We start from the raw sequence: 27,440 nt of genomic DNA on the forward strand, positions 1-27,440 counted from the left end.
TCTTACAGTTAGATGTTGTTGTTACTTAACACTTAAAGTTAAATGTTGTTGTTACTTAACGCTTCTTAAAGTTAAATGTTGTTGTTACTTAACGCTTCTTAAAGTTGAATGTTGTTGTTATTTAACGCTTCTTAAAGTTAACTGTTGTTGTTACTTAACACTTCCTTCAGATTTTTATTGTTTTCTTGCGTTTTAAAGCTATTATTATTGTTGTTGTTGTTGTCACAGGTCAACAAGCTGTCCTAAATTCCTTCTCAGTTCGGGAACTTCTTCCAGACACACCTTTCTATACCACTTACGAGGGCTCGTTAACAATGCCAGGATGTCACGAGACTGTCACGTGGCTCGTGATGAACAAACCAATATATATAACTGTACAACAAGTACGTTTATGGTTCATATACCGACTGATAGACGTGTCTAACGATAACTCAATTTTCTGTATCTAATTACGTTATCACCAAACGGTATAAAAACTACAAATATAGCAAAACAACAACAACACCGAATTAAACAATAAAACATAAATCTAAGGTGTTTTCAGAATTGGTGAAAAAAACTGACACAAGGTGGAGGCTTAAGATGTGTAAAAATTCATGTAAAATTAATCTCCTTAGCCATGCATCGCTAGAATCCTGTTTTCGATACCTGTGCAAAGACAGGTCATTGTGTGACACTGTATTTAATTTTTAAAAAACAACATTTTTTTTAAAATACAGAGATTTATACAAGTGTGTTTTAATCCATGTATTTAAGTTGGTGCTAAACGTTATCTTACGTGTGGAGATTTTTACACCTATGTGTTTTTAAGTCCAATGTTCGAGCTAATTCTAAGCATTATTTTACGTGTCGAAGTTCTTTTTCGACATACGGGTTTTGTAAGTCATATGTTCAGGTTGATGTTACAAGATAAAAACATTAGTTTCGATGTTGGTTAATTTAAGAACAATAAATCCTCAAGGTTTATGAGTAACCATATCGTAGATCCATTCTGTTCGTAGGCTTATTTGTTCTGAAGTACAGAGCTACACAGACTCGTTGCGCCGCTAGGGGGCAGAACGCTTCTGAACACCACTTTATTGTAATTGTGATTCGTTCACGCGTTCCGTTCTTACCAGACTAATCTCTCGCGCCTGAAATATAACAAATTTATGTTTATTTCTATAATTAATAATTTAAAAGCAGGATTTTATTCTTACTAATAGCATATTTCTTCATTCGTCTGTCTCTCGGTTCATTTCTTCATTCTCACATATGTTAAACGCGTATCTTTTATATCCGTTTCCCAAAAATCACGCCAATAAATCCAATACAATAGCGGTAGGTATTGAGGTTTATTAACTAATCCAGGAATGGTTGAAAATTAAAATTATTTCTCTTTCATTCTTCTTAGCTTGTAGATTATTTAAGAGATTGTGGTGATTTAAGTTCGAGGAATCAGATATGACTTCTGTGAAATTATGATTTTGCTTTAATGTGTGTTTATTTGTTTAATTTCGCGCAAAGCTACTCGAGGGCTATCTCCGCTAGCCGTCCCTAATTTAGCAGTGTAAGACTAGAGGTAAGGCAGCTAGTCATCACTACCCACCGCCAACTCTTGGGCTACTCTTTTACCAACGAATAGTGGGAGTGATCGTCATATTCTAACACCCCCACAGCTGAAAGGGCATGTTTGGTGCAACGGGAATTCGAACCCGCAACCCTCGGATTACCCTCGGTCCAAAATTACATAATGGGCTATCTGTGCTCTAATCATCTCGGGTATCGAAACCCGGTTTCTAGTGGTGTGAGTCCACAGACATACCGCTGTGCCACTAGGTACATGCTTTGATGACTTGCCATGAACAAGCAAGAAGTATTAGTTCATAAACAGCAGTATAAATTCATATTTTTGAAATATACAGATTATTAATACTCCTAATAAAGGGGGGATTAGTTGGATTTTGAGAGATCTCAACTTTGGGTTTTTCGAAAATTGACAAAAAGAAGCATCTCGGAGATTTTTGTGTTGGTTTCAGAAAGTTTAATGTATATATAGAAAGATATTTGTAACACATTGCTTCACACGAAAGATATTTGTAACACATTGCTTCACACCATTGAACTACCGAGACTCCATAAGACATTTTTCAACATACCTCATCAGTTACAACTGATTGCTCTTCATTCCTTTTGGTCCGCACATAAAATATTTTCGTTTGTTTTTAAACTCTATGCCAACCAATCTCAACCGTTAATTTTAAGTTCCTGCTAAGTTTTGAAGTTAAACACAAAATATACACGATGGGCTATTTGTGTTCTGTCCACTAGGGGTATCGAACCCGGGGTCTGGCGTTGTAAGCCCGGAGACATACCGTTGTGCTACTTGGGGATAAGCCTACAACAAGTGTGTATATATGTGTGCGTATTTTTTTCTTATAACAAAGCCACATCGGGCTATTTGCTGAGTCTACCGAGGGAATCGAACCCATTATTTTAGCGTTATAAATCCATGGACTTTCCGCTGCCCCAACGGGGGACTTTTAGAGTAAAACAGATGATATAAGTGCCTGTTTAAATACTTTGGTAATAATGCGAACAGTGTGTAATTATTTTGATGATTGTCAAGTTTCACTTTTTAACAAGTACTACAGAATATTACAGTAAACTAGACCAGGTGGTTAAGGCACTCAACTCGTAATCCGAGGGTCGCTGGTTCGAATCCCCATGACACCAAACATCCTCGCCTTTTCAACCGTGGGAGCGTTATAATGTGACGGTGGGTGGTGATGACTATCTGCCTTTCCTCTAGTCTTACACTGCTAAATTAGAGATGGCTAGCGCAGACAGCCCTCGAGTAGCTTTGTATGAAATTCAAACCAAACTAGACAGTACACTAACAAATTAATAATTAAAACAAATGTATGATCGTTGTTCTATAAGCACGTTATGTTTACCAATGTTAAAGCTACCTGTTCACAAGTAAAGTAATGGTAAAAATAGCAGGACAGAGACGGTATGTGTTACTTTTATGTTCTTATCACAATGTGGTTAATAAAGAAACGTACTGAAGGAAGTTCAGGATATTTTGATGTTTACTACTTTCCAAATTTCTCATAATTGACAGAGAAAGTCTTAAACAGTAAACTGTCAGTTAACGATTCACAAACATTCTGGAGTTGTTTTCAGTGATGTCGAGAAACCCACTTGTAGAGAAATTTATATGCAAAAAACGGCTCGTTTGGGTTGAGAAAACATTTTACATAGAAGAGCGAACAACGTTTCGACCTTCTTCGGTCATCGTCAGGTTCACAAAGAAAGAGGTAACTGACCGGAAGCTGACCACATGTTTGAAAGGGGTTGTGTAATCCCTAATCTAAATCAACTTAATCATGAAGCCTTAATGGCCAGTTTCGATGTTATATCCCTCTTTACAAAAGTTCCAACCACTGAAGCCTGCAAGATAGCCTTAGAACTCTATATCCGAGACCCTAACCCAACTATAGAAATTCCCAGTAACCAGTTAGCAACCCTCATAGAATTCACCACGATAAAGACAAACTTCATGTTCAACAACCACAACTATATACAAACAAATGGCCTAAGCATGGGCAAACCAGTATCACCAGTTCTAGCCAATATTTTTGACACAAGTTGAAACACAAGCAATTAACACAGCATTACATCCACCACTATACTGGTACAGATATGTAGATGACATGGTTGCGGGATTCAAATCTACAGAACACATACTTAATTTTTTCAATCACATTAACTCTATACATCCCAACATTAACTTCACATGTGAACAGGAAGAAAGCAATCAAATATCATTTCTTAACCTCAAAATTACAAGAACCGACACACAATTCAAAACAGAAATCCACCGAAAAATCACCCATACTGGACTATACATTCTTTGGGACTCAGCACATGAAACAAAACAAAAACTCAACATACTAAGAAACCAAATAAACACAGCCATAAAACTATGCTCACCAGATAAAATTAACGATGAATTAGACAAAATAAAACAATACTTCATCAACATCAATAAGTTCTACAAACCGTAGAAAACATTATACGCACACACCTAGACAGAAAGCAAAATCAACCAACTAAAGTAAATATATCTCACGAATCAAAAAATCACAAAACCATATACTGCTGCATACCATATATTCCTGACATCAGCAAACAAATAACCAACATTTGGCAAAAATTAGTAACAAAATATGACATTCCAGTTAATACCAAATTTATTCAAAAAACCAGGCACAAAACTGAGGTCTATACTATGTAAAAACTACACTGACAAACACCACACCAACATTATTTATAAAATACAATGTGATAACTGGCACGACTTCTATATTGGAGAAACAAGTAGAAAAATGGAAACCAGATTCAAAGAACAGAAAAAGTCACCTTCACACGTTTTCGAACACTGCAAGTCAAATAAACACAACATAACCATAGAAAACACTCAAATACTAAGTAAAGAAACAAACATAAACAAACGCAAAATTAAAGAAGCCTTACTTATACAAGAACTTAAACCCAAAATAAACCAATACAAAGGAACGCCTTTATACCTATATTAATATAATAAAATAAATAAAATTATATATTCAAACATCTAATACCGCCCTCTACATTCCGACACTCAGTTACACAACCCCTTTCAATCATGTGGTCAGCTTCCGGTCAGTTACCTCTTTCTTTGTGAACCTGACGATGACCGAAGAAGGTCGAAACGTTGTTCGCTCTTCTATGTAAAATATTTTCTCAACCCAAAAGAGCCGTTTTTTGCATATAAATTTCTAAAGTTGTTTTGTTTTTAGTACTAGTTTATTGACGTAATTAACTGAAGTACCTGTCCTCTGGACAGAAGTTACGTAAACTCTTAATTAATAAAAGGTTGTCTTTAGATATGAAAATGGCTTCACTTATATGTAAGCAACATCAACAGACCTTCATGCCAAATTTGGTGAAGATCCATATACATGTAGCAAAGTAATCCAAACAAAATGCCCAAACCGCTCATAAAATCAGCAGAAAACAAAATGACAAATAATGGAAAATTTGTATGTACCCAAACATGGACCTTCTGGACCTCCATATCAGTTTTAGTGAAGATCCATCTACACCTTGCGAAGCATTTATACGGACCTGCAGCAGACAGTACTATTATATTTATATAGATGTGCTTCCATAAATGAGAAAGGTATGTATCGTCAAGGTAACTTAGCAAGCCGAACAATTCTTCTTCCAAACAGGTGTCTCAATGTTTGATTGACAATAGAGAGATCCACTGAACTCATATTTTTCTTTCCTTGTGTAATTAGGTATCTATTAAGGTGAATTGCATGTAAAACGTGTGGGGGGGGGGCAACTGAATAAATCTCGAAATGCACCCCCGTTCCCTGCAGACATGTGTTTTCTCTAAACGATTCTGTTTGTCTGCACGTGCTCACGACGTTACTTGGGTCAGTCAGAGTTAACAAAAGACTGTCTTTTTTTCTACAAATTCTTAAAACAGTTACACGTTCCAAAGAGTATTGTCCCGTCATGGTCGCGGGTTCGAATCCCGGTCGCACCAAACATGCTCGCCCTTTCAGCCGTGGTTGCGTTATATTGTGACGGTCAATCCCACTATTCGTTGGTAAAGGAGTAGCCCAAGAGTTGGCGGTGGGTGGTGATGATTAACTGCCTTCCCTCTAGTCTTACACTGCTAAATTAGGGACGGCTAGCACAGATAGCCCTCGAGTAGCTTTGTGCGAAATTCAAAAACAAACAAACAAACAAACAAACAAAAAAGAGTATCTTGAATGACATACCTCATGAATCACCAGTAGAATATTGTTCTTCGTCTTAAAAGTTCTCCTGGGTCTATCTTGTCAGTGGACATCTTTTGCTATCGTGACATCTTTTTACATATAAACCTTCACTGAGAGAATCCTAAATATATTTTCTAATATGGTGCTCCCAGAAGCAAATAAATTCCATACCTTTTTTTTAAGTTGTTTGGTTACTTTTTTCAGATGCTTTGAAAATATTTACCAAAAAAGTTTATGTAAATATCACACAACAGGAATTTTGATAGTTGATTTACGCACCAGAGGAGTGTAACCCTAAAGACAGTTCTTTACTCAGACTTAATTACAAGGAGCTAAGCTTTGTAACCCTAAACACAGTTCTTTACTCAGACTTAAATACAAGGAGCTGAGCCTAGTAACCCTCAACACAGCTCTTTACTCAGACTTAAATACTCGGAGCTAAGCCTAAATACTCGAAGCTAAGCCTTCTAGTGTCAAAACCTTGACAACGTCTAAATTATCTAACGTATAATAAATTCTTAAAATAAAAAAACAATACAAAAATATGTTCCAACTCTAACATATTTAAATAAATCTTTGCATAAATCTGAACTAACTTTAACAGATTTAGCAGATTCTATAAACCTTTCTAAAGCTTCTTCCGTTCGGTGTGTCAGCTAAAATCCAAGATTAGATTCCTTGCTCACTGTATAGCTTTACACCGAGAAAACAAGAACGAAGATCTAGATTCGGACGTTAAACATGAGTCTATTGACGAAACTTGTGAAATGTGATCACATATCTCTGCCACAGGCTCGGCATGGCCAAGTGGTTATGGCACTCGACTCGTAATCCGAGAGTCGCAGGTTCGAATCCCCGCCACACCAAACATGATTGCTCTTTCAGACGTGGGAGCGCTATAATGTGACGGTCAATACCACTATTCGTTGGTAAAAGAGTAGCTCAAGAGTTGGCAATGGGTGGTGATGACTAGCTGCCTTCCCTCTACTCTTACACTGCTAAATTAGGGACAGCTAGCGCAGATAGCCCTCGAGTAGCTTTGCGCGAAATTAAAAAATAAATCCCTGCCACAAAAGAGTCTGTCATGAGCTCTGAAATTGTTGCAAAGAAATATCTTAAAGAATTCCCAATAAAAATTCTATAGTAATAACTGAACTACAATTTTATGTAGTTCATTTTATCACATTCACTGTGGAGGTAATAGTACAGATAGCTCATGGTGTAGCTTTATATCAATAAAACAAATATGTTATCGATTATTTTGTAATGTGTGTTACATAATCGATAATCAAAGAAAAATAAGTTATTGTAGCAAAGAGGAACAGAATGTGTGTTATAGTTAACACAAACAAAAGAAATAATAATAATTGTTGTTTTTGAATTTCGCGCAAAGCTACTCGATGGCTATCTGCGCTAGCTGTTCCTAACTTAGCAGTGTAAAACTAGAGGGAAGGCAGCTAGTCATCACCACCCACCGCCACCTCTTGGGCTACTCTTTTACCAACGAATAGTGGGATTGACCGTCACATTATAATGCCCCCACGGCTGAGAGGGCGAGCATGTTTTGGTGCGACCGGGATTCGAACCCGCAACCCTCGGATTACGAGTCAAACCCTTAACACGCTTTGTCATATAATAAGTGCATCGTCAAAACGCACAGAGTTAATCTAGTGACGAAAACACGTAACCCTTGAGACAAAAAACAGGTTCAACTAAAGAAAAACGGGCATTACATCTGGTTCCTTTTTACGCTTCTTTGGACATGAATAATAAACAGAAAATGTCGTCTTAGCTCAAAGTTACTAATAATTTGGAAAAAAAAAAACATGTTTTATTGAAATAAGGTATTGTTCGTTTCGTTTTTATTCCTACATATCATCAAATGTTTTAAAAAGACCATCTTTCAATCAACAGCTGTACGCTCTTCGACAGCTAATGCAAGGGGAACCAGATAATCCGAAAGCGCCCCTAGTGAACAATTTTAGACCTACTCAAGCCAGGCATCGTCGTCTGCTGAGAACAAACATTGATTTCAACCAATACAAGGTTTGTGATCAATATACATATTTATATAACCGCTGTATAAAACTCTAACTAAATTTTAACTGAAAATTACTGAAGTTATTTGATTTAGAACTGTGTAAAACCTATAATTTTATTTGTTGTTTTTTATATCGGTTGTCCTCCTTTTTTGTTTGTGAATTGCTATAAAGTTTATCGATTCTTTGAAGTTCTTTTCAAAGATGGATCTTTTCTCTTTCTTTTCTTAATACTTCTGTTATTTTTTTTGTTAAAGAACTAAATAATCCTGACGTATTATTTTGGGATTTTTTGTTTTTATTTTAGCATAAATATTTAGTGGTTTCCACACGGTAACTTCTTGCATATTGAATTATATTAATAGTTTTACCGATCTTAGTGCCACCTATTGATCGTAAGGTTCACTCATCAAAAAAATATATAAATGTGTCTCGCGTGTTTATTCTGCGTTTCAGCTCACACGAGCTGTAAAATTACCTTCCTATCCGTGATACATTAATGCCTACTTTAACTGTCACGATCCAAACAACTCTTTTAAATGTACATTGTACAACTATTGAAAAACTAGATAGAGAGTTTTAGAAAGCAGACTCTTAAATTTTTGGTTTGTTTACGATGTATGACAATAAAAACACTCCATTCACAAAAATTTGAAGTTATGCAATGTTTTACGAAGGGAAGAAGTGTTCTGTTAACATTTTATTATATTCTGCTGAAAGGTGGAAGTTTCTGTTGATTTTATAGGTTGACACACGAATTATGACAATGGGAGATTTCAAGCGAAACTCTAGTCCAGAAGGTTTATAGGTTGACACACGAATTATGGCAATGTGAGATTTCAAGCGAAACTCTAGTCCAGAAGGTTTATAGGTTGACACACGAATTATGGCAATGTGAGATTTCAAGCGAAACCTCTAGTCTAGAAGGTTTAGAAGTTCACACAAGAATTACTGTATTGTGAAATCTTTAGCCAAAGGGTTTTCTTTGTCAGTATTTTACGTATCATGATTTTTTTTGTGACGTAGTCTGAAAAAACTCTTACCAATGACCTAAAATAAACACATTTATTAACGATTCAAAATCCATAAGTGATGTCATTGGTAATCGAGCAGAACGTTCTTAAAACATTTTCAAAAGGGAAGAAGTATCATTGGTTCTTTAAACACCGATCACCTTTACAAACGTTTTAAATTTCGTAACCGAGATAAAAACAATAGTTATTGTTATTAACATAATAACAAAGCTCTTAAACTTCAAAACATAAATAACTAAAACGTTTAAAGTACTCGAGACCTTATTCTAGTAATTACGTTTCGAACCATAGTGTTAAGTCATCATCAGATCAGAGGTATGTTCAAACACCACCTCAACGCTATGGTTCAAAACAATGTATCTATTAAAATGAGGACTGGTCTAGTGTGGAAGTTTCTGTTAGTTTTATTTTAATTGATTAGTCAGTTTCTTAGGTTCCTAACAAAACATCAAAAGCTTAAAAGTTTCAAATACGTTATCAGTAACTGAGCAAGAAATGTCTTCAATTTTTTTTTTAATTTCGAAAACAAAATAGAACCATTGGTTCTCGTCACAAACACGACAGTAAAGATTTTCAGTGTTTCAAAAGTTGGCGGTAGGTGGTGATGACTAGCTGCCTTCCCTCTAGTCTTACACTGCTAAATTAGGGACTGCTAGCGCAGATAGTCCTCGTGTAGCTTTGCACGAAATCCATAAACAAACAAACAAACAAACTTCTCTTCACTGATTGGATGATAAAATGGCTTAGTTACCACCTTCTTATATAACAATAGATTTGATGATTTATATTATAGTCACGTGACTTAACCAGGCAGCCCTACAATTTTTCTTGCCTCCCATGTTGCACAGCGGCATATTTGAGGAGGTGCAATGTTAGAACCTGGGTTTCGATACCTGTGGTGGGCAGAGCTCAAGCAGCCCATTGTGTAGCTTCGTGCTGAACTTCAAACAAACTAGCGATACTTTCCCTCATAAATTTTGTTAATTTTTATCCTACCTTTTTAACGTCTCACTTGAAATTTATATTTTAACAAACTTTCAAAAATAACATCTGGACACTCCTGCAAAATATTTTAAGGCCTAATTTTGTCTGCTTAAAATAAATTGGACATTCCATTGGACCTCTGTTGCCAAGAAATGCCACTAGACGTCGCTGGTTTGAAAATATATATTGTCCTTATTTATATTGTCATTAACTAATTAGCCTAACAACTATGTCAAAAACGATCCAACTTTCTCTTCACTTCTTAAAGATTCTGACATGTTAAGTTTTATCTTGAAAAGTCTGAAGACAGGCGAGTTGTCAAGTGACAAATAATTTTTTAAAATTCCAAGTAACGATCTTACAGTTAACCAGGACTACAAATGTTATAAACAAGATACCATTTACCGAAAGTAGTTCTGTTTTGGGGATTATTTGTTCAATGTTAATGTATGAATATCTAATATCAAGTGTTTAGGTATTTCAGGCTATATACACCACAACAAATTGTCAACCTATATTTATATGTATGAATATCTAATATCAAGTGTTTAGGTATTTCAGGCTATATACACCACAACAAATTGTAAACATGTATTTCTGACAACTCATATTTCTCGATTAATTTCATTTTCTCGTCGCTAATCATTTTTATTTCAGTTTGTTTGCAAAAATTGAAGCATGCTAAACAAATAACATGTTTATTACTTCTGAATTTATTATAGTTTGTCAAACAGAAGCAGAGGACACCGTCCAGTGATCAGCTTACATCTTTCCTCAGGGAAGGGAGCCTGACATTGTAATCCGTCTCTGTTTTATCTTGTCTTCAGGATTACAAACTCTCCACACATTTATCATGATCGGCAATACAGACAACGCGTAGATAAAACCCTGGGAAAACTCCATCTCACGGTTTAGAATGATCACTCTGAGAAATAACCGTGTTATAGCTTCCACAAAACCCTATTTAAAACCTAATGTATAGAATTGACATTTACTGTTATCACATGTTCCATTTCTGTATTCAGTGATCAGAGTCGAGAGGTAAAAAAAAAAAAAAACATGACGAACCTACTCCTGTTGTTATTAACCACTAAACTTGGTTGTTTTGTGTTACTTTCTTACTGCTGGGATTTCTTTAGAATTAATGTTATTCTAGAATAACATCTTAGAAGAGAGATGTTCTAGACAAAATGGAAAGAAATGTATTTGCGACCAAATAAGGCCCCGGCATGGCCTGGTGGGTTGAGGCGTTCGACTCGTAATCCGAGGGTCGCGGGTTCGAATCCTCGTCGTACCAAGCATGCTTGCCCTTTCAGCCAAGGGCGTTATAATGTGACGGTCAATCCAACTATTCGTTGGTAAAGGAGTAGCCCAAGAGTAGGCGGTGGGTGGTGATGACTAGCTGCCTTCCCTCTAGTCTTACACTGCTAAATTAGGGACGGCTAGCGCAGATAGTCCTCGTATAGTTTAACGTGAAATTTAGTATCCAAACCAAAACTAAGAAGCAACTCGGCTCCACGTTTTACTTTTGTTTACAAAACCTAAACGTAAACTCGGATTACACAACTGTTTATTCATTTCGCCAAAGTAACACAAGAAACTTCTTGTCCATTCTGTACCTCGTTAACGCAGAAATGGCTCATTGGATTAATTTCAAATCAGAACGCATTACGTTGATGTTTGTTTAGTCAAGAAAACATGCAAGAGCTATTTTACACAAGCTGTTTCGCACAGCTACGTGCTGTTTTAACACAATGTACGCATTTTGTGGCCTGGTATGACCAGGTGGTTAAAGCACTCGACTCGTAATCCGAGGGTCGCGGGTTCGAATCCCATAACACCAAACATGCTTGCTCTTTTAGCTGTGGAGGCGTTATAATGTGACGGTCAATCCAACTATTCGTTGGTGAAAGAGTAGCCCAAGATTTGGCGGTAGATGGTGATGACTAGCTGCCTTCCCGCTAGTCTTACACTGTCAAAAACAAACAAATAAAATATTTGTTTGGTTGGTTTGTTTTTAAATTTCATGCAAAGCCACACGAGGGCTATCTGCGCTAGCCGTTCCTAATTTAGCAGTGTAAGATTAGAGTGAAGCCAGCTAGTCATCAACGCCCACCGCCAACTCTTGGGCTACTCTTTTACCAACTAATAGTGAGATTCACCATCACATTGTAACGTCCCCACGGCTGAAAGGGCGAGGATGTTTGGTGTCACGGGGATTCGAACCCGCGACTCTCAGATTACGAGTGGAGTGCCTTATCCATAACTTTAAGACTGCCAGGACCATCAACTACAGAAATCAAGTACTGAAACATCGCTTGCAACATGTATCCATCTACAGATATATTACAAAAATTCCTACATAAAAAAGTAGAAACAGAAACCAAAACCATACTTAAACAGCCACTTCATGCTAAAATACGTTTTGTTTAGAATGCAAATGATCCAAATTAGTGTTTATTTTAGACTAATTTTGTAACACTAAAACTACACTGTGAAAAGACCAAAATGGGGAACGATATGGAAGTCGTATTGTCTCAGGATTCTCAGTGTTACTAAAAAATCTTTAAACCAAACATTAGTGACTACAGAACGTTGTTTCCCAACGAGCAACAAACTCAAACCTGTCCTTTTATTTCTGTTTATCAAATGCGTGACTATTTCTAGAACTTTTACATAAGAAACATCCCTGTTTACAGATGAGAAAACTAATTTAATACTTGGCTTTCACAGCTCTATACATGGTTACAGTCTTAATTTACTGCGATAACTAGGCCTCGTTACACATGGTTACAGTCTTAATTTACTGCGATAACTAGGCCTCGTTACACATGGTTACAGTCTTAATTTACTGCGATAACTGGGCCTCATTACACATGGTTACAGTCTTAATTTACTGCGATAACTGGGCCTCATTACACATGGTTACAGTCTTAATTTACTGCGATAACTAGGCCTCATTACACATGGTTACAGTCTTAATTTACTGCGATAACTAGGCCTCGTTACACATGGTTACAGTCTTAATTTACTGGGATAACTAGGCCTCGTTACACATGGTTACTGTCTTAATTTACTGTGATAACTAGTCCTCATTACACGTGGTTACAGTCTTAATTTACTGTGATAACTAGGCCTCGTTACACGTGGTTACTGTCTTAATTTACTGCGATAACTAGTCCTCATTACACATGGTTACTGTCTTAATTTACTGTGATAACTAGTCCTCATTACACGTGGTTACAGTCTTAATTTACTGTGATAACTAGGCCTCGTTACACATGGTTACTGTCTTAATTTACTGTGATAACTAGGCCTCGTTACACATGGTTACTGTCTTAATTTACTGCGATAACTAGTCCTCATTACACATGGTTACTGTCTTAATTTACTGTGATAACTAGTCCTCATTACACATGGTTACAGTCTTAATTTACTGTGATAACTAGGCCTCGTTACACGTGGTTACAGTCTTAATTTACTGTGATAACTAGGCCTCGTTACACATGGTTACTGTCTTAATTTACTGTGATAACTAGTCCTCATTACACGTGGTTACAGTCTTAATTTACTGTGATAACTAGGCCTCGTTACACGTGGTTACTGTCTTAATTTACTGCGATAACTAGTCCTCATTACACGTGGTTACAGTCTTAATTTACTGTGATAACTAGTCCTCATTACACATGGTTACAGTCTTAATTTACTGTGATAACTAGGCCTCGTTACACGTGGTTACTGTCTTAATTTACTGCGATAACTAGTCCTCATTACACGTGGTTACAGTCTTAATTTACTGTGATAACTAGTCCTCATTACACATGGTTACAGTCTTAACTTACTGCGATAATTAGTCCTCGTCAGCAGGTATATCCCAAACGAAGGTATAAAACCGAATCGTCAATATAATAATAATATTTTTCTTTATTATGTGTGGATAGAGATTGTTTATTTAGAAAGAAATTGACGATTTTGTTTGTATGTGTTTCAGAATGCGGCCTGTCCCACTATGTATAAAGACATGTTCTACCGCGGTAAGTTACTCTATATATACATATCTTAAAAGTAATTGGCATTTTACATAAATTCTAAATGTGATATCGTAGCTAATAATGTATGATTGTGTTAAACCAAATAGAGCGGAATTACCTTATCTGACTGTGCATTAGAACGAAATAAACAATTTTGTTAATCAAAGGTATAGGTTGGTTGTTAACAGAGAGACACTCACGATATTTACTTTCATTCATAGACACCTAGATCTCTGATTGAGATTTCTAGAACATAGTAATTAGAACAATATATTCTCTTTCTTAAATATTAATGGTTACTGTTATTTTAGTCTAACCAAATTGCAACACTCGAGCAAAACTCTAAGGGCAGTAACTACCAAGGTTCAGACATAGCCGTCCTTACTCTGATCAGAACCCTTGAAGCTCCGACACAGCTGCTGATCAGATGGAAGATGACCAATTCGCAGCACCAGCCATATTCGTGGCTGCTTTCAATCAGAGCTTTATAAATTGTATCAGAAATATAACAGTCAAAAGCGTACAAGTTGGAGATCATAATATTAACGTGACGTGCAGATAGAAAACACGATATATTTTAGGCACTTTACTGGTTCCTCGCCTAGCCAAGTTTTACAGCGATCTACATATAAATTAGGCTTATAATTAAGGCATTTTGGTCAAGTTATTTATTTCTCCACCAGAGAAGTCCGTTTTGTAACCAGTGCCACCACAAGCTTCTAACAGACGTATGAAACCTTCCAGCAGTACACTGTTATTATTGTGCGTTATCTTATAGCACAGTGGGCTATCTGCTGAGTCCACCGAAGGGAATCGAACCCCTGATTTTAGCGTTGTAAATCCGTATATTTACCGCTGTACTAGCAGGGGCCTATTATTATTAATTAATTTATCTATTATTATTTATCAATGTTTTGGGCGGTAAGTCTCCGGATTTGCAATGCTACAATCAGGGGTTCGATTCCCTTCGGTGGGCTCAACAGATAGCCCGATGTGGCTTTGCTATAAATAAATAAACAAATGTTAAATGTAACTTCTGGTAATTAGATTTACAAGTGTTTTTTTTTAAATTGCTTATATATATATATTATATTTTATATTTTTTACTGATTACGTGTTGTTTTTTTTTGTATATTTCAGCGAATATCAGAAATCCAGGCTTTCAATGATGTTTGTAAAATTAATGAATATTTGGTGAAATGTGGCTTGAAAACGAGGACTTTTGATAAAAATGAATGACTGACTTTTTTATTAAAATGGAAGAAAACATTTTTGTGCTTCTTCGATGGGCGTCCGTTCTTCTCCGGACAGTCAGTCAAAGCAATGAAGAAAAAAAGACATATATATCAAGGTACAGGAGTCGTTTGATTGAAACATTCTTAAGTTTCCATAGTTACTGTTAAACAAATGAAATAAAAATATTTAGGATAATTCGAATATCCTGAACTTACAAGCAGATACAGTAGAGTCAAATATAACCATACGATGAAATGGATGAGACCAGACTCGTAATCTGAGGGTCGCGGGTTCGAATCTCCATCGCACCAAACATGCTCGCCATTTCAGCCGTGGGGGCGTTATAACGTTACGGTCAATCCCACTATTTGGTAAAAGAGTAGCCCAAGAGTTGGCGGTGGGTGGTGATGACTAGCTGCCTTCTCTCTAGCCTTACATTGCTAAATTAGGGACGGTTGGCGCAGATAGCCCTCGTGTAGCTCTGCACGAAATTCAAAAATAAAGAAATGGAGGAAATCACTGTGAGAGAAAAGTAATTCAATATTCATCGTCATTTTTAAACTTGACCACTGGACTACTTTCTCTAGTTGTGGTTTTCACCATTTCATTGTGTGTGTTTTTTATACACAAGTGATTAATAATACTTTGTAATGGCTCTTTTGTAAACATTGATATAGTGGCATGCCACATCGTAGATACAAATTCGTGACGGGCGACATGTTTAGCATCCGCCTATTTTACTTAATGAGAATTCTCGATCACTTTACAGTGCAATACCACCAAGGGGAGTTTTATGGCTGGGGTATTTGTAACAGCAGTTTCCAGGGGAAATTATTTGTAGAGGAGAACTCGTTAAATAAAACACATCAGAGTATTTGTAATAGAAATGGACTTTGTATCCAAACCCCACTCACAGAAAGAAAAGAAGACCACAGGTACGAAATGGACTTTGTATCCAAACCCCATTCACACAAAGAAAAGAAGACCACAGGTACGAAATGGACTTTGTATCCAAACCCCACTCACACAAAGAAAAGAAGACCATAGGTACGAAATGGACTTTGTATCCAAACCCCACTCACACAAAGAAAAGAAGACCACAGGTACGAAAGGGACTTCTTCCCACAGATCCAGAAAATTGGCGCGATGACACAGTTGGATATCTAGTGGAACAGAATAATAAACAGATATGAATAAGACACATATTCACAGGTTTCCAGACACACTTCAAAGTCAGTGGTTTTTATAACAAGCGTAAAAAAGGTAGCAACTTGTCACGTGCTTCTGAAGTACCCCGTTTCAGCTAAAAAGGGACCTCGTTCCCTTTTAGTCTGCTGGCTCGTTTTCACGTAAGCCGACAGCCACACATACAGTAGAGGGTTTGCGAGAAACCCGAAAGTTTGTGGAAAGTCTACTGTTGGAGTCGCCATCTTTTCTAGAAACATGTTTCAATTAAAATTGAACTTCCCACAATTGTGGCTTGGTTTGTTTTGAATTTTGCCCGAGGCTACACGGAGGCTATCTGCGCTAGTCGTCCCTAATTTAGCAGTGTAAGACTAGAAGGAAAGAAGCTAGTCATCACCACTCAACGCCAATTCTTGAGCTATCCTTTTATCAACAAATAGTGGGACTGACCGTGACTTTATAATACCATCACGGCTGGAAGGGCGAGCATGTTTGGTGTTATGACGGGGATTCGAATCCGCGACCCTTGGATTACGAGTAAAATGCCTTAACCATTTGGCCATGCCGGGCCTCACACAATATTGCCTGATTAGGGACATCACAAAGAACGTTATTGATGGTGGTGGAACCAGTTCAAAAGCCAGCAGGTGGTGGCCTGAAACATCTAAAGATAATCCTCAGTAGTAGATAATTCAGAGTAGAAGGATTTATTTTGTTTAATAGCAGATAAATTTAAACTTTAAGAAAGTACAAGGTCATGAAGTCGTGTTCTTACCATCCCGAGTCGCTTATTTAAAGGAAAAGTTACCTCTGAAATAAGATTTTTCTTGTTAATTATAACACATCACATTAAATTTTCCAATAATAAAATATATTAAGAAAGGTTAGATGGTAAATGTATGTAAGCTTTAAGCCCTGATAATTAAGTAAACATCGTATTTGCTGACCCAGTACCAAGACTCTGTAAAAATATACGTTGTTTATACCACTAACAACAAGTTACGGCCTTATGGTGCCACAAACCATTTATATGCATAGCATCTCAACTAAAGATTTTTATATATTGCAAACCAGCTGCCCTGATGAAACCTGGGATATACACTGAGCCACGAATGTCGTGCAATAAATAGATTGTACAGAGTGTTTTGTATTAGAACTACATTTTGACACTGTTTGGCGTTTTGTACTTGTGTGATGCCAACAAAAATTGATAATTTGGAGAAATATATGTAACACCCATTTACAACGTAAAGTATTCATCCACACTCAGATCATAAAGATTTTATCGGATCGAGGATTTACAAGTTCTTAGATAGGAATATCACATGTACTTTATGGGATTGAAAAACACAGTATGGATCGACTTGGGACGCCAGGACCAACTAGAAAAAAACCTGCAACAAGTCGTGTGCCTAAACATGGTAAGCTAAGTTCGGCGTCATGTAAAATATGATATTCCACAAACATAAATTTCAGTGGCAAGAACTGTTCACGTGCCTCAATCAACATTGCCCTACTGTTGATGATCTCAGTGTAATAAAGTGAAACAAGTCACGTGTACAAAGCTGTTTTCATTATATATCCATTTAACCATGGCATATCTCAAGCAACATGGATTTCTGTGCAGTCTCACTATTGAGACAGTCACTGCGAAACCGTCTACCAGACTAATTATTGAAGGATGCGGGGAGGAGTGGTGCGTTTTGAGCATGACAGTCTTGCGCCAGAACTTTTAGCAGTAGAAGCTGCTCGTGCTCTTACTGACAACAGGGGTGATGAACTAAACTGTAACCACGAGGTAAGGCTACAACATTGTTTAAATATAACCTACGCAGCCTTTTGCGTATATACGTATTTTTAATTGGAAATCAGTGTTCGACCATAAAGAACGAAGTAAGTTAAGTTATGACAAATCTTATACTGATATGATATCATATAAACATTCTTTACCAAGGAAAGTTACACATTGACACAAACTGATGTATTAAGTCCTAAACGTGGAGTATAACTTACCAAGGAAAGTTACACATTGACACAAACTGATGTATTACGTCCTAAACGTGGAGTATAACTTACCAAGGAAAGTTACACATTGACACAAACTGACGTATTACGTCTTAATAAAACTTACCAAGGAAAGTTCCACCTTAAAACAAACTGACGTATTACATCTTAATAAAACTTACCAAGGAAAGTTAAACCTTAACACAAACTGATGTATTACGTCTTAATAAAACTTACCAAGGAAAGTTTCACCTTAAAACAAACTGACGTATTACGTCTTAATAAAACTTACCAAGGAAAGTTATACCTTAACACAAACTGATGTATTACGTCTTAATAAAACTTACCAAGGAAAGTTACACTCTAACACAGACTGATGTATTACGTCCTAAACGTGGAATAAAACATTCTAAGTATCTTTATGGTGTCGCAAAATTTTGCATTGTTTTTAATACTCTTAAAATTAAAAATAATGAGTTACAAATTATGTTGGAGAAAAGTAAACATATCTGTTAAACATATCTGTTCGAAAAGTAAACATATCTGTTCGAAAAGTAAACATATCTGTTAAACATATCTGTTCGAAAAGTAAACATATCTGTTCGAAAAGTAAACATATCTGTTCGAAAAGTAAACATATCTGTTCGAAAAGTAAACATATCTGTTAAACATATCTGTTCGAAAAGTAAACATATCTGTTAAACATATCTGTTCGAAAAGTAAACATATCTGTTCGAAAAGCATCTTTATTTTGTGATGAAATCTTATAAGTCATGAAAAAGGTTCGTGTTTATTGTATGCCTTTTTGTTCTCTCCAGCCCCATCGCCAAGGAAACAGCTGCATGGTCTGGTCGTCGAAAAGGTCGTTCGGTCTCTTCTTCCCGAGATAACAAACAAACTTGTTTTCACATAGATCTCTGGGCTCTCCTTGCAGAGTTCCATTGGACTGGGTGACTGTCTATCTGGATAACCTAAGCCTGAAATTATTTTTGTGACCTTCGTTTTGTTTTGGAATCCTGTTTTGTGCTACTGGACCAGCTAAACTAGTGTGTGACTTTCTCTCTCAAGTGATGTTTCTAGTGTTAGAAAAATGCTTCTGTAAGTGTACTGGCTCTTAAGAGAACGAAATATGGACCTCACAGACTATGACGTCACTTGCAAGTTATATTTTGAAAATGTCGGTTGTCCAACATTAATGAGAACTCTTTGAAAATGTTTTAGGGAAACGTAAAAAATAAATAAATTTCGATGAGGTGAGTTTTACGAGTTTCGAAGGAAAGTTAGTTTCGTAATCGTAGGATGAGACTTTGTTTTTATAAACATTGAAAGTAAGTTTTATAAGTTTGGGCAAGAGTGAGTTTTATAATTTGCGGATTGTTCTGAGTCTTGGACGAGTGCAAGTCTGATAAGTTTTGAACAACAATACATTTTTATACGTCTTGACGACATGAGTTATCTAAAAAATCGATTGAGAGTGAGTTTTGGATCGGAGTGAATTTCATGAGGTGTGAATCAGTTGTTGCTGTTTTTATAAGTTTGAATGAAAATGAGTTTCACGGGCTCAGGACCAGTGCAAGTTAGTAAATTTTGGAAGAGAATAGTTTTGTGAGTTTTGAATGAGAACTACCAAAACTATAGAAGTGAAACTATGGCTTTATCTTAGGCATCTAGTAGTACACATCAAACCTTAACGGAATATGTTTTCTTAGATATCGAGTATTTCGTAAAGTATCATAGAAACTAAACTCACGTAGGTTCAGAAAAAATCTCATATCCTCACAGTTATGTCTATTCAGATAATTCCTGCTTGTCCATACTCGTGTGACAGATTTAAAATATTTGCAGACTACAAAATCGTTTGTTTAGAACCTTTTATGAAGTTTTTTGATAACATTTGCATCCTAAACTCACTATTTTTTATCTCCCCTTATGAATAATATAAACAACTTTTCCTTGTCAAAGCCTGTGTATTTTGGATATCCGAAGTAGAGACCGTTTCTATACTTCGCTGAAATCTGATGAATAGAAGATGGCTGTTCGCTGTCTCTATGCCTAATGATGTGAAAGAAGAAAATTATGATCTTGTCTGAGTGAAGAAAGGTCCCTGGGGTGTCACAGAAAAAAAATGTATAGAGCTGGCATCCATTCCGTGAGATGTAAAATTATTGTATTCGACGAGTACGTCTCCGTGTTTTCTATTCGATTTCACAAGTTTTAGTATACAGCCTACAAAACAATCTCTGGATCGATGTATTCATGAGGAAAAAAATGTGTGAAAATAAGAGAGAGAGATGTTCTGGAAACTTTCGTGTTGACAACAGAACACTCGGAAAAAAAAACTTTAAAACATTGATTTACTTACTCATAATGACGAGAAACCCACTTTAAATAACAATGTATCTCAGAACGGCTGGTATTAACACTTTTACTGATAAGGAGAGAACAACGTTTGACCTTCCTAGGTCATCTTTTATAATAAATGAAAGAAGAAATTGTTTGTTTGTTTTTGAATTTCGCACAAAGCCACACGAGGGCTATCTGCGCTAGCCGTCCCTAATTTAGCAGTGTAAGACTAGAGGGGAGGCAGCTAGTCATCACCACCCACCGCCAACTCTTGGGCTACTCTTTTACCAACGAATAGTGGGATTGACCGTCACTTTATAACGCCCCCACGGCTGGGAGGGCGAGCATGTTTGGCGCGACGGGGATGCGAACCCGCGACCCTCGGATTACGAAAGAAGAAATATTCGACACGAAATAAATAAGCTTTTATAAAAGTCGCAAATTCGATACGAAAATTCAATGGTAAGAAATATTAAACAACTTTTCTATTACAGATTATTGTGAACAGTGCACAAGTGGTATTAGCTATCACACAAAATGTTAAAAAATAGAGTCGTTTCCAGAGCAAATAAGAAGGAACATCCATACCAGCCCTTCTGAGATACATATTGATCAACTTCCTGCATATCCGATATAACAAATAAGTTTATCAGGGTTACAGTTTAGTCACCTATTTTCCACGTTCTCGTATCAGTGCCCCCTTAGTGCATTTTACTGGAAAAAAGGAAAAATTAATAAATACTGAAAAAGCAATTATATCACATATCATATCGACAGTAAAGACAAATATTTTGATATGAGATGTGGATTTGGTAAGAAAATCCTGTGATAATATTAGCTGCTTCTCAGAAAATAATGTAAACATTCGTTTCTTAAACAGCTGTGCAAAAAATCATAGGTCTGACTGTTACTTGTACACCGAATGTTCGAATTTAGTGTCTTCCTTTGATATTATGGGGGAGATCATGAGGGGGGGGGGTACCAGTAGCATTGAGTCTTCTGTTATTGTTTTGTTTTAATGTTGATTGCTGTACGAACAATAAAACACGTGTTCAAAGATTGATGTGGTTTTCTGTGGGCATTCTTGTTTATAACAATGTGACCAACACCTGAAGAATCAGAATGTTCTGCTACAGTCATCAAAACTCAGCGTTTAATGACTTCCAAAACGTTTCTTGCACCCGATTGATTAAGTTCCATTAAAGGTTTAAAGGGTGTCCTAAATGTATGTTACATGTAGTACTGGTTTTATTCATTGTACAGTACTATCCAGTAAGAACAAACGATTCTATTTAACTGTTAAATATACCTACACGGCATGGTATGGCCAGATGTTTAAGGCACTCGACTTCTTATATGAGAGTCGCGGGTTCGAATACCCGTCACACCAAACATGCTCGCCCTTTCAGCCGAGGTGGCGTTATGATATGACAGTCGATCCCACTATTCGTTGGTAAAAGAGTAGCCCAAGAGTTGACTGTGGGTGGTGGTGACTAGATGCCTTCCCTCTTGTCTAACATTGCTCAGTTGAGGACGCAGATAGCCCTCGTGTAGGTTTGCGCGAAATTGAAATCAAACAAACAAACTATATACCTGCACGTGGTTTTATAATCTATTGACTGTACATGATGTTATGTGTTTGAAATTATCCGATCAGCGTTTCCAGATGAATTAACAAATTATAACAAAACACGAGGAATAAAAACTAAACTAACAAGTTTGTTTGTATCTCAACATAAGATAGACTAACCCAACATTTTCGTCAAAGTATAGAAGAGTTGTTGTTGTTTTTTGACATTCTTGAATATATGTTCTTTTACAAAAATAGGTTTTCGTGTGACCACACCCTAAGCCAGCTTGTGATCAAAAGTGAGGTTAGGTTGATTTAGTATTTGCAAAAGTTAAAGGTAAAACGACACTATCCAATTTTCTAAAATATAAGTTTCACATTGGAAAAAAAATATATAGTACATAAAACTGAAAGTGAAGGATGCTGATATATTATAAGAACATCAAAAGATGATTTAAAAATATCTTGGAATATAAAAATATATGAGAGCTATCTGCGCTGACAGTCCTTAAGTTAGCAGTGAAAGACTAAAGGAAAAGCATCTAGTCATCACCACCCACCATCAACTCTTTGGTTACTCTTTTACTAACGAATAATGGGATTGACCGTTACATTATAACGCTCCCACGGCTGAAAGGGCTGTCATGTTCGGTGTGACGAGGATTCGAACCCGCGCCCTAACTACCATGGCGGCACAAAAATTAAACTCAAACATTTTTTGGGAAACTTGATGTTAAACACTGACGTTTTCTTCTGTGGTTTTTGGTTTTCAAAGACAGATTTCCTTAAAATGTATAATAGAAAAGTACAGATTATTTTACGCCATGTTTCTGTATCTACAACGTTCAAAACGTTTTGGCATTTTTGTTTGTTTTGGATTTCGTGCAAAGCTACACGAGGGCTATCTGAACCAGCCGTCCCTAATTTAGCAGTGTAGTACAAGAGCAGTGGTTCCCAACCAGGGGTGCGAGATAACATTTGCTTTGGCCACCTTCACCTTTATTCTTAAATAAATAATTACTGTGAGGGGTGCGAGAATATATTAAAATTTTTAGGAGTGCGGAGCATAAAAAACGTTGGGAACCACTGTACTAGAGGGAAGAGAGCTACTCTCTAACCACCACCATTTCTTGGGCTTTTCTTTTACCAAAGAATAGTGAGATTGACCTTCACATTATAACGCCCCCACCTCTGAAAGGACAATCATGTTTATTGTAACGTGGACATTTTTGAGAAGACGGACATAAATTAGAAATGTTGTGCTTCTGACATTAAAGTAGAACTAGGCGTGCCCTGACTGTGCATACAAAGGCTCGAAATACCAGCTAAGTTTTTGCACACAAAAAAATGTGCACTCGTTTGAGGTCATGGGTGAATTATCATAGGGATGACCAAAACCAATTCCCACATTTGGGTCAGGTACGAGTGACCCAAGATTTATCAATAAGTGCTGTGCTTCAACTCAATTTTGTTTGGTCTATATACACACAAGTAGCGACTAAATCTAAAGTACGGGTGGTACTTGTTCAAATCAAAAGTACGGGTGGTACTTGTTCAAATCTAAAGTACGGGTAGTACTTGTTCAAATCTAAAGTACGGGTAGAACTTGTTCAAATCTAAAGTACGGGTAGTACTTGTTCAAATCTAAAGTACGGGTGGTACTTGTTCAAATCTAAAGTACGGGTGGTACTTGTTCAAATCTAAAGTACGGGTGGTACTTGTTCAAATCTAAAGTACGGGTAGTACTTGTTCAAATCTAAAGTACGGGTGGTACTTGTTCAAATCTAAAGTACGGGTAGAACTTGTTCAAATCTAAAGTACGGGTAGTACTTGTTCAAATCTAAAGTACGAGTAGTACTTGTTCAAATCTAAAGTACGGGTAGTACTTATTCAAATCTAAAGTACGGGTGGTACTTGTTCAAATCTAAAGTACGGGTAGAACTTGTTCAAATCTAAAGTACGGGTAGTACTTGTTCAAATCTAAAGTACGGGTGGTACTTGTTCAAATCTAAAGTACGGGTAGAACTTGTTCAAATCTAAAGTACGGGTAGTACTTGTTCAAATCTAAAGTACGGGTAGTACTTGTTCAAATCTAAAGTACGGGTGGTACTTGTTCAAATCTAAAGTACGGGTAGTACTTGTTCAAATCTAAAGTACGGGTGGTACTTGTTCAAATCTAAAGTACGGGTAGTACTTGTTCAAATCTAAAGTACGGGTAGTACTTGTTCAAATCTAAAGTACGGGTAGTACTTGTTCAAATCGGGTAAAGTTCAAATCGGGTACGGGGTACTTGTTCAAATCTAAAGTACGGGTGGTACTTGTTCAAATCTAAAGTACGGGTAGTACTTGTTCAAATCTAAAGTACGGGTGGTACTTGTTCAAATCTAAAGTACGGGTAGAACTTGTTCAAATCTAAAGTACGGGTAGTACTTGTTCAAATCTAAAGTACGGGTAGTACTTGTTCAAATCTAAAGTACGGGTAGTACTTGTTCAAATCTAAAGTACGGGTGGTACTTGTTCAAATCTAAAGTACGGGTAGTACTTGTTCAAATCTAAAGTACGGGTGGTACTTGTTCAAATCTAAAGTACGGGTAGAACTTGTTCAAATCTAAAGTACGGGTAGTACTTGTTCAAATCTAAAGTACGGGTGGTACTTGTTCAAATCTAAAGTACGGGTAGAACTTGTTCAAATCTAAAGTACGGGTAGTACTTGTTCAAATCTAAAGTACGGGTAGTACTTGTTCAAATCTAAAGTACGGGTGGTACTTGTTCAAATCTAAAGTACGGGTAGTACTTGTTCAAATCTAAAGTACGGGTGGTACTTGTTCAAATCTAAAGTACGGGTAGAACTTGTTCAAATCTAAAGTACGGGTAGTACTTGTTCAAATCTAAAGTACGGGTAGTACTTGTTCAAATCTAAAGTACGGGTAGTACTTGTTCAAATCTAAAGTACGGGTGGTACTTGTTCAAATCTAAAGTACGGGTAGTACTTGTTCCAATCTAAAGTACGGGTAGTACTTGTTCAAATCTAAAGTACGGGTGGTACTTGTTCAAATCTAAAGTACGGGTAGAACTTGTTCAAATCTAAAGTACGGGTAGTACTTGTTCAAATCTAAAGTACGGGTAGTACTTGTTCAAATCTAAAGTACGGGTGGTACTTGTTCAAATCTAAAGTACGGGTAGTACTTGTTCAAATCTAAAGTACGGGTGGTACTTGTTCAAATCTAAAGTACGGGTAGAACTTGTTCAAATCTAAAGTACGGGTAGTACTTGTTCAAATCTAAAGTACGGGTAGTACTTGTTCAAATCTAAAGTACGGGTGGTACTTGTTCAAATCAAAAGTACGGGTAGTACTTGTTCAAATCAGAAGTACGGGTAGTACTTGTTCAAATCTAAAGTACGGGTAGTACTTGTTCAAATCAAAAGTACGGGTAGTACTTGTTCAAATCTAAAGTACGGGTGGTACTTGTTCAAATCTAAAGTACGGGTGGTACTTGTTCAAATCAAAAGTACGGGTAGTACTTGTTCAAATCTAAAGTACGGGTGGTACTTGTTCAAATCTAAAGTACGGGTAATACTTGTTCAAATCGAAAGTACGGGTGGTACTTGTTCAAATCTAAAGTACGGGTAGAACTTGTTCAAATCTAAAGTACGGGTAGTACTTGTTCAAATCTAAAGTACGGGTGGTACTTGTTCAAATCTAAAGTACGGGTAGAACTTGTTCAAATCTAAAGTACGGGTAGTACTTGTTCAAATCTAAAGTACGGGTAGTACTTGTTCAAATCTAAAGTACGGGTGGTACTTGTTCAAATCTAAAGTACGGGTAGTACTTGTTCAAATCGAAAGTACGGGTGGTACTTGTTCAAATCTAAAGTACGGGTAGAACTTGTTCAAATCTAAAGTACGGGTAGTACTTGTTCAAATCTAAAGTACGGGTAGTACTTGTTCAAATCTAAAGTACGGGTAGTACTTGTTCAAATCTAAAGTACGGGTGGTACTTGTTCAAATCTAAAGTACGGGTGGTACTTGTTCAAATCAAAAGTACGGGTAGTACTTGTTCAAATCAGAAGTACGGGTAGTACTTGTTCAAATCTAAAGTACGGGTAGTACTTGTTCAAATCTAAAGTACGGGTAGTACTTGTTCAAATCTAAAGTACGGGTGGTACTTGTTCAAATCTAAAGTACGGGTGGTACTTGTTCAAATCTAAAGTACGGGTGGTACTTGTTCAAATCTAAAGTACGGGTAGTACTTGTTCAAATCTAAAGTACGGGTAGTACTTGTTCAAATCTAAAGTACGGGTAGTACTTGTTCAAATCTAAAGTACGGGTGGTACTTGTTCAAATCTAAAGTACGGGTAGTACTTGTTCAAATCTAAAGTACGGGTAGTACTTGTTCAAATCTAAAGTACGGGTGGTACTTGTTCAAATCTAAAGTACGGGTAGTACTTATTCAAATCTAAAGTACGGGTGGTACTTGTTCAAATCAAAAGTACGGGTAGTACTTATTCAAATCAAAAGTACGGGTAGTACTTGTTCAAATCAAAAGTACGGGTGGTACTTGTTCAAATCAAAAGTACGGGTAGTACTTGTTCAAATCTAAAGTACGGGTAGTACTTATTCAAATCTAAAGTACGGGTGGTACTTGTTCAAATCAAAAGTACGGGTAGTACTTATTCAAATCAAAAGTACGGGTAGTACTTGTTCAAATCAAAAGTACGGGTAGTACTTATTCAAATCTAAAGTACGGGTAGTACTTGTTCAAATCAAAAGTACGGGTGGTACTTGTTCAAATCAAAAGTACGGGTAGTACTTATTCAAATCTAAAGTACGGGTAGTACTTATTCAAATCTAAAGTACGGGTGGTACTTATTCAAATCTAAAGTACGGGTGGTACTTGTTCAACTGTACCCGAAGTTTTAAAATAACATTAAAATACTGTTAAAATAAAAGAGACCTAAGTGTACGTCAATCGGTTCCTCAGTTTTGCTTTAAATCTCATCCAATGGTAAATAACCAGTATCTGATTTCACTGTTTATATTAAAATGTGTCAAACACACAGTCCTAGTAAGATAAGTGAAGACAATAGTGCATTTAAGACAAAACTTCATTGTTTTGTTACATTGTTTTTCTCAAATGAACAACACTTCCCATAAATTATTTGTTTGATTGAATTTCGCACAAAGCTACTCGAGGG

At 36.6% G+C, this 27,440-nt stretch overlaps 1 protein-coding gene across 1 annotated transcript in view; it reads left to right on the forward strand.

Moving 5' to 3' along the window:
• The window catches only part of LOC143227970 (putative carbonic anhydrase-like protein 2), a 32,793-nt gene extending 10,692 nt beyond the window's left edge, over positions 1-22,101 (forward strand). Inside the window, exons 4-8 of the mRNA XM_076459322.1 lie at positions 229-383; positions 7,734-7,865; positions 13,868-13,910; positions 15,048-15,258; positions 19,151-22,101. Coding sequence (XP_076315437.1) covers positions 229-383; positions 7,734-7,865; positions 13,868-13,910; positions 15,048-15,076 — 359 coding nt within the window. The 3' untranslated portion in view covers positions 15,077-15,258; positions 19,151-22,101. The remainder of the gene's footprint in view (positions 1-228; positions 384-7,733; positions 7,866-13,867; positions 13,911-15,047; positions 15,259-19,150) is intronic.
• The last annotated feature ends 5,339 nt before the right edge of the window (positions 22,102-27,440 follow it).

Source organism: Tachypleus tridentatus, chromosome 10, assembly GCF_004210375.1.
Source record: "Tachypleus tridentatus isolate NWPU-2018 chromosome 10, ASM421037v1, whole genome shotgun sequence".
Taxonomy (NCBI): domain Eukaryota; kingdom Metazoa; phylum Arthropoda; class Merostomata; order Xiphosura; family Limulidae; genus Tachypleus; species Tachypleus tridentatus.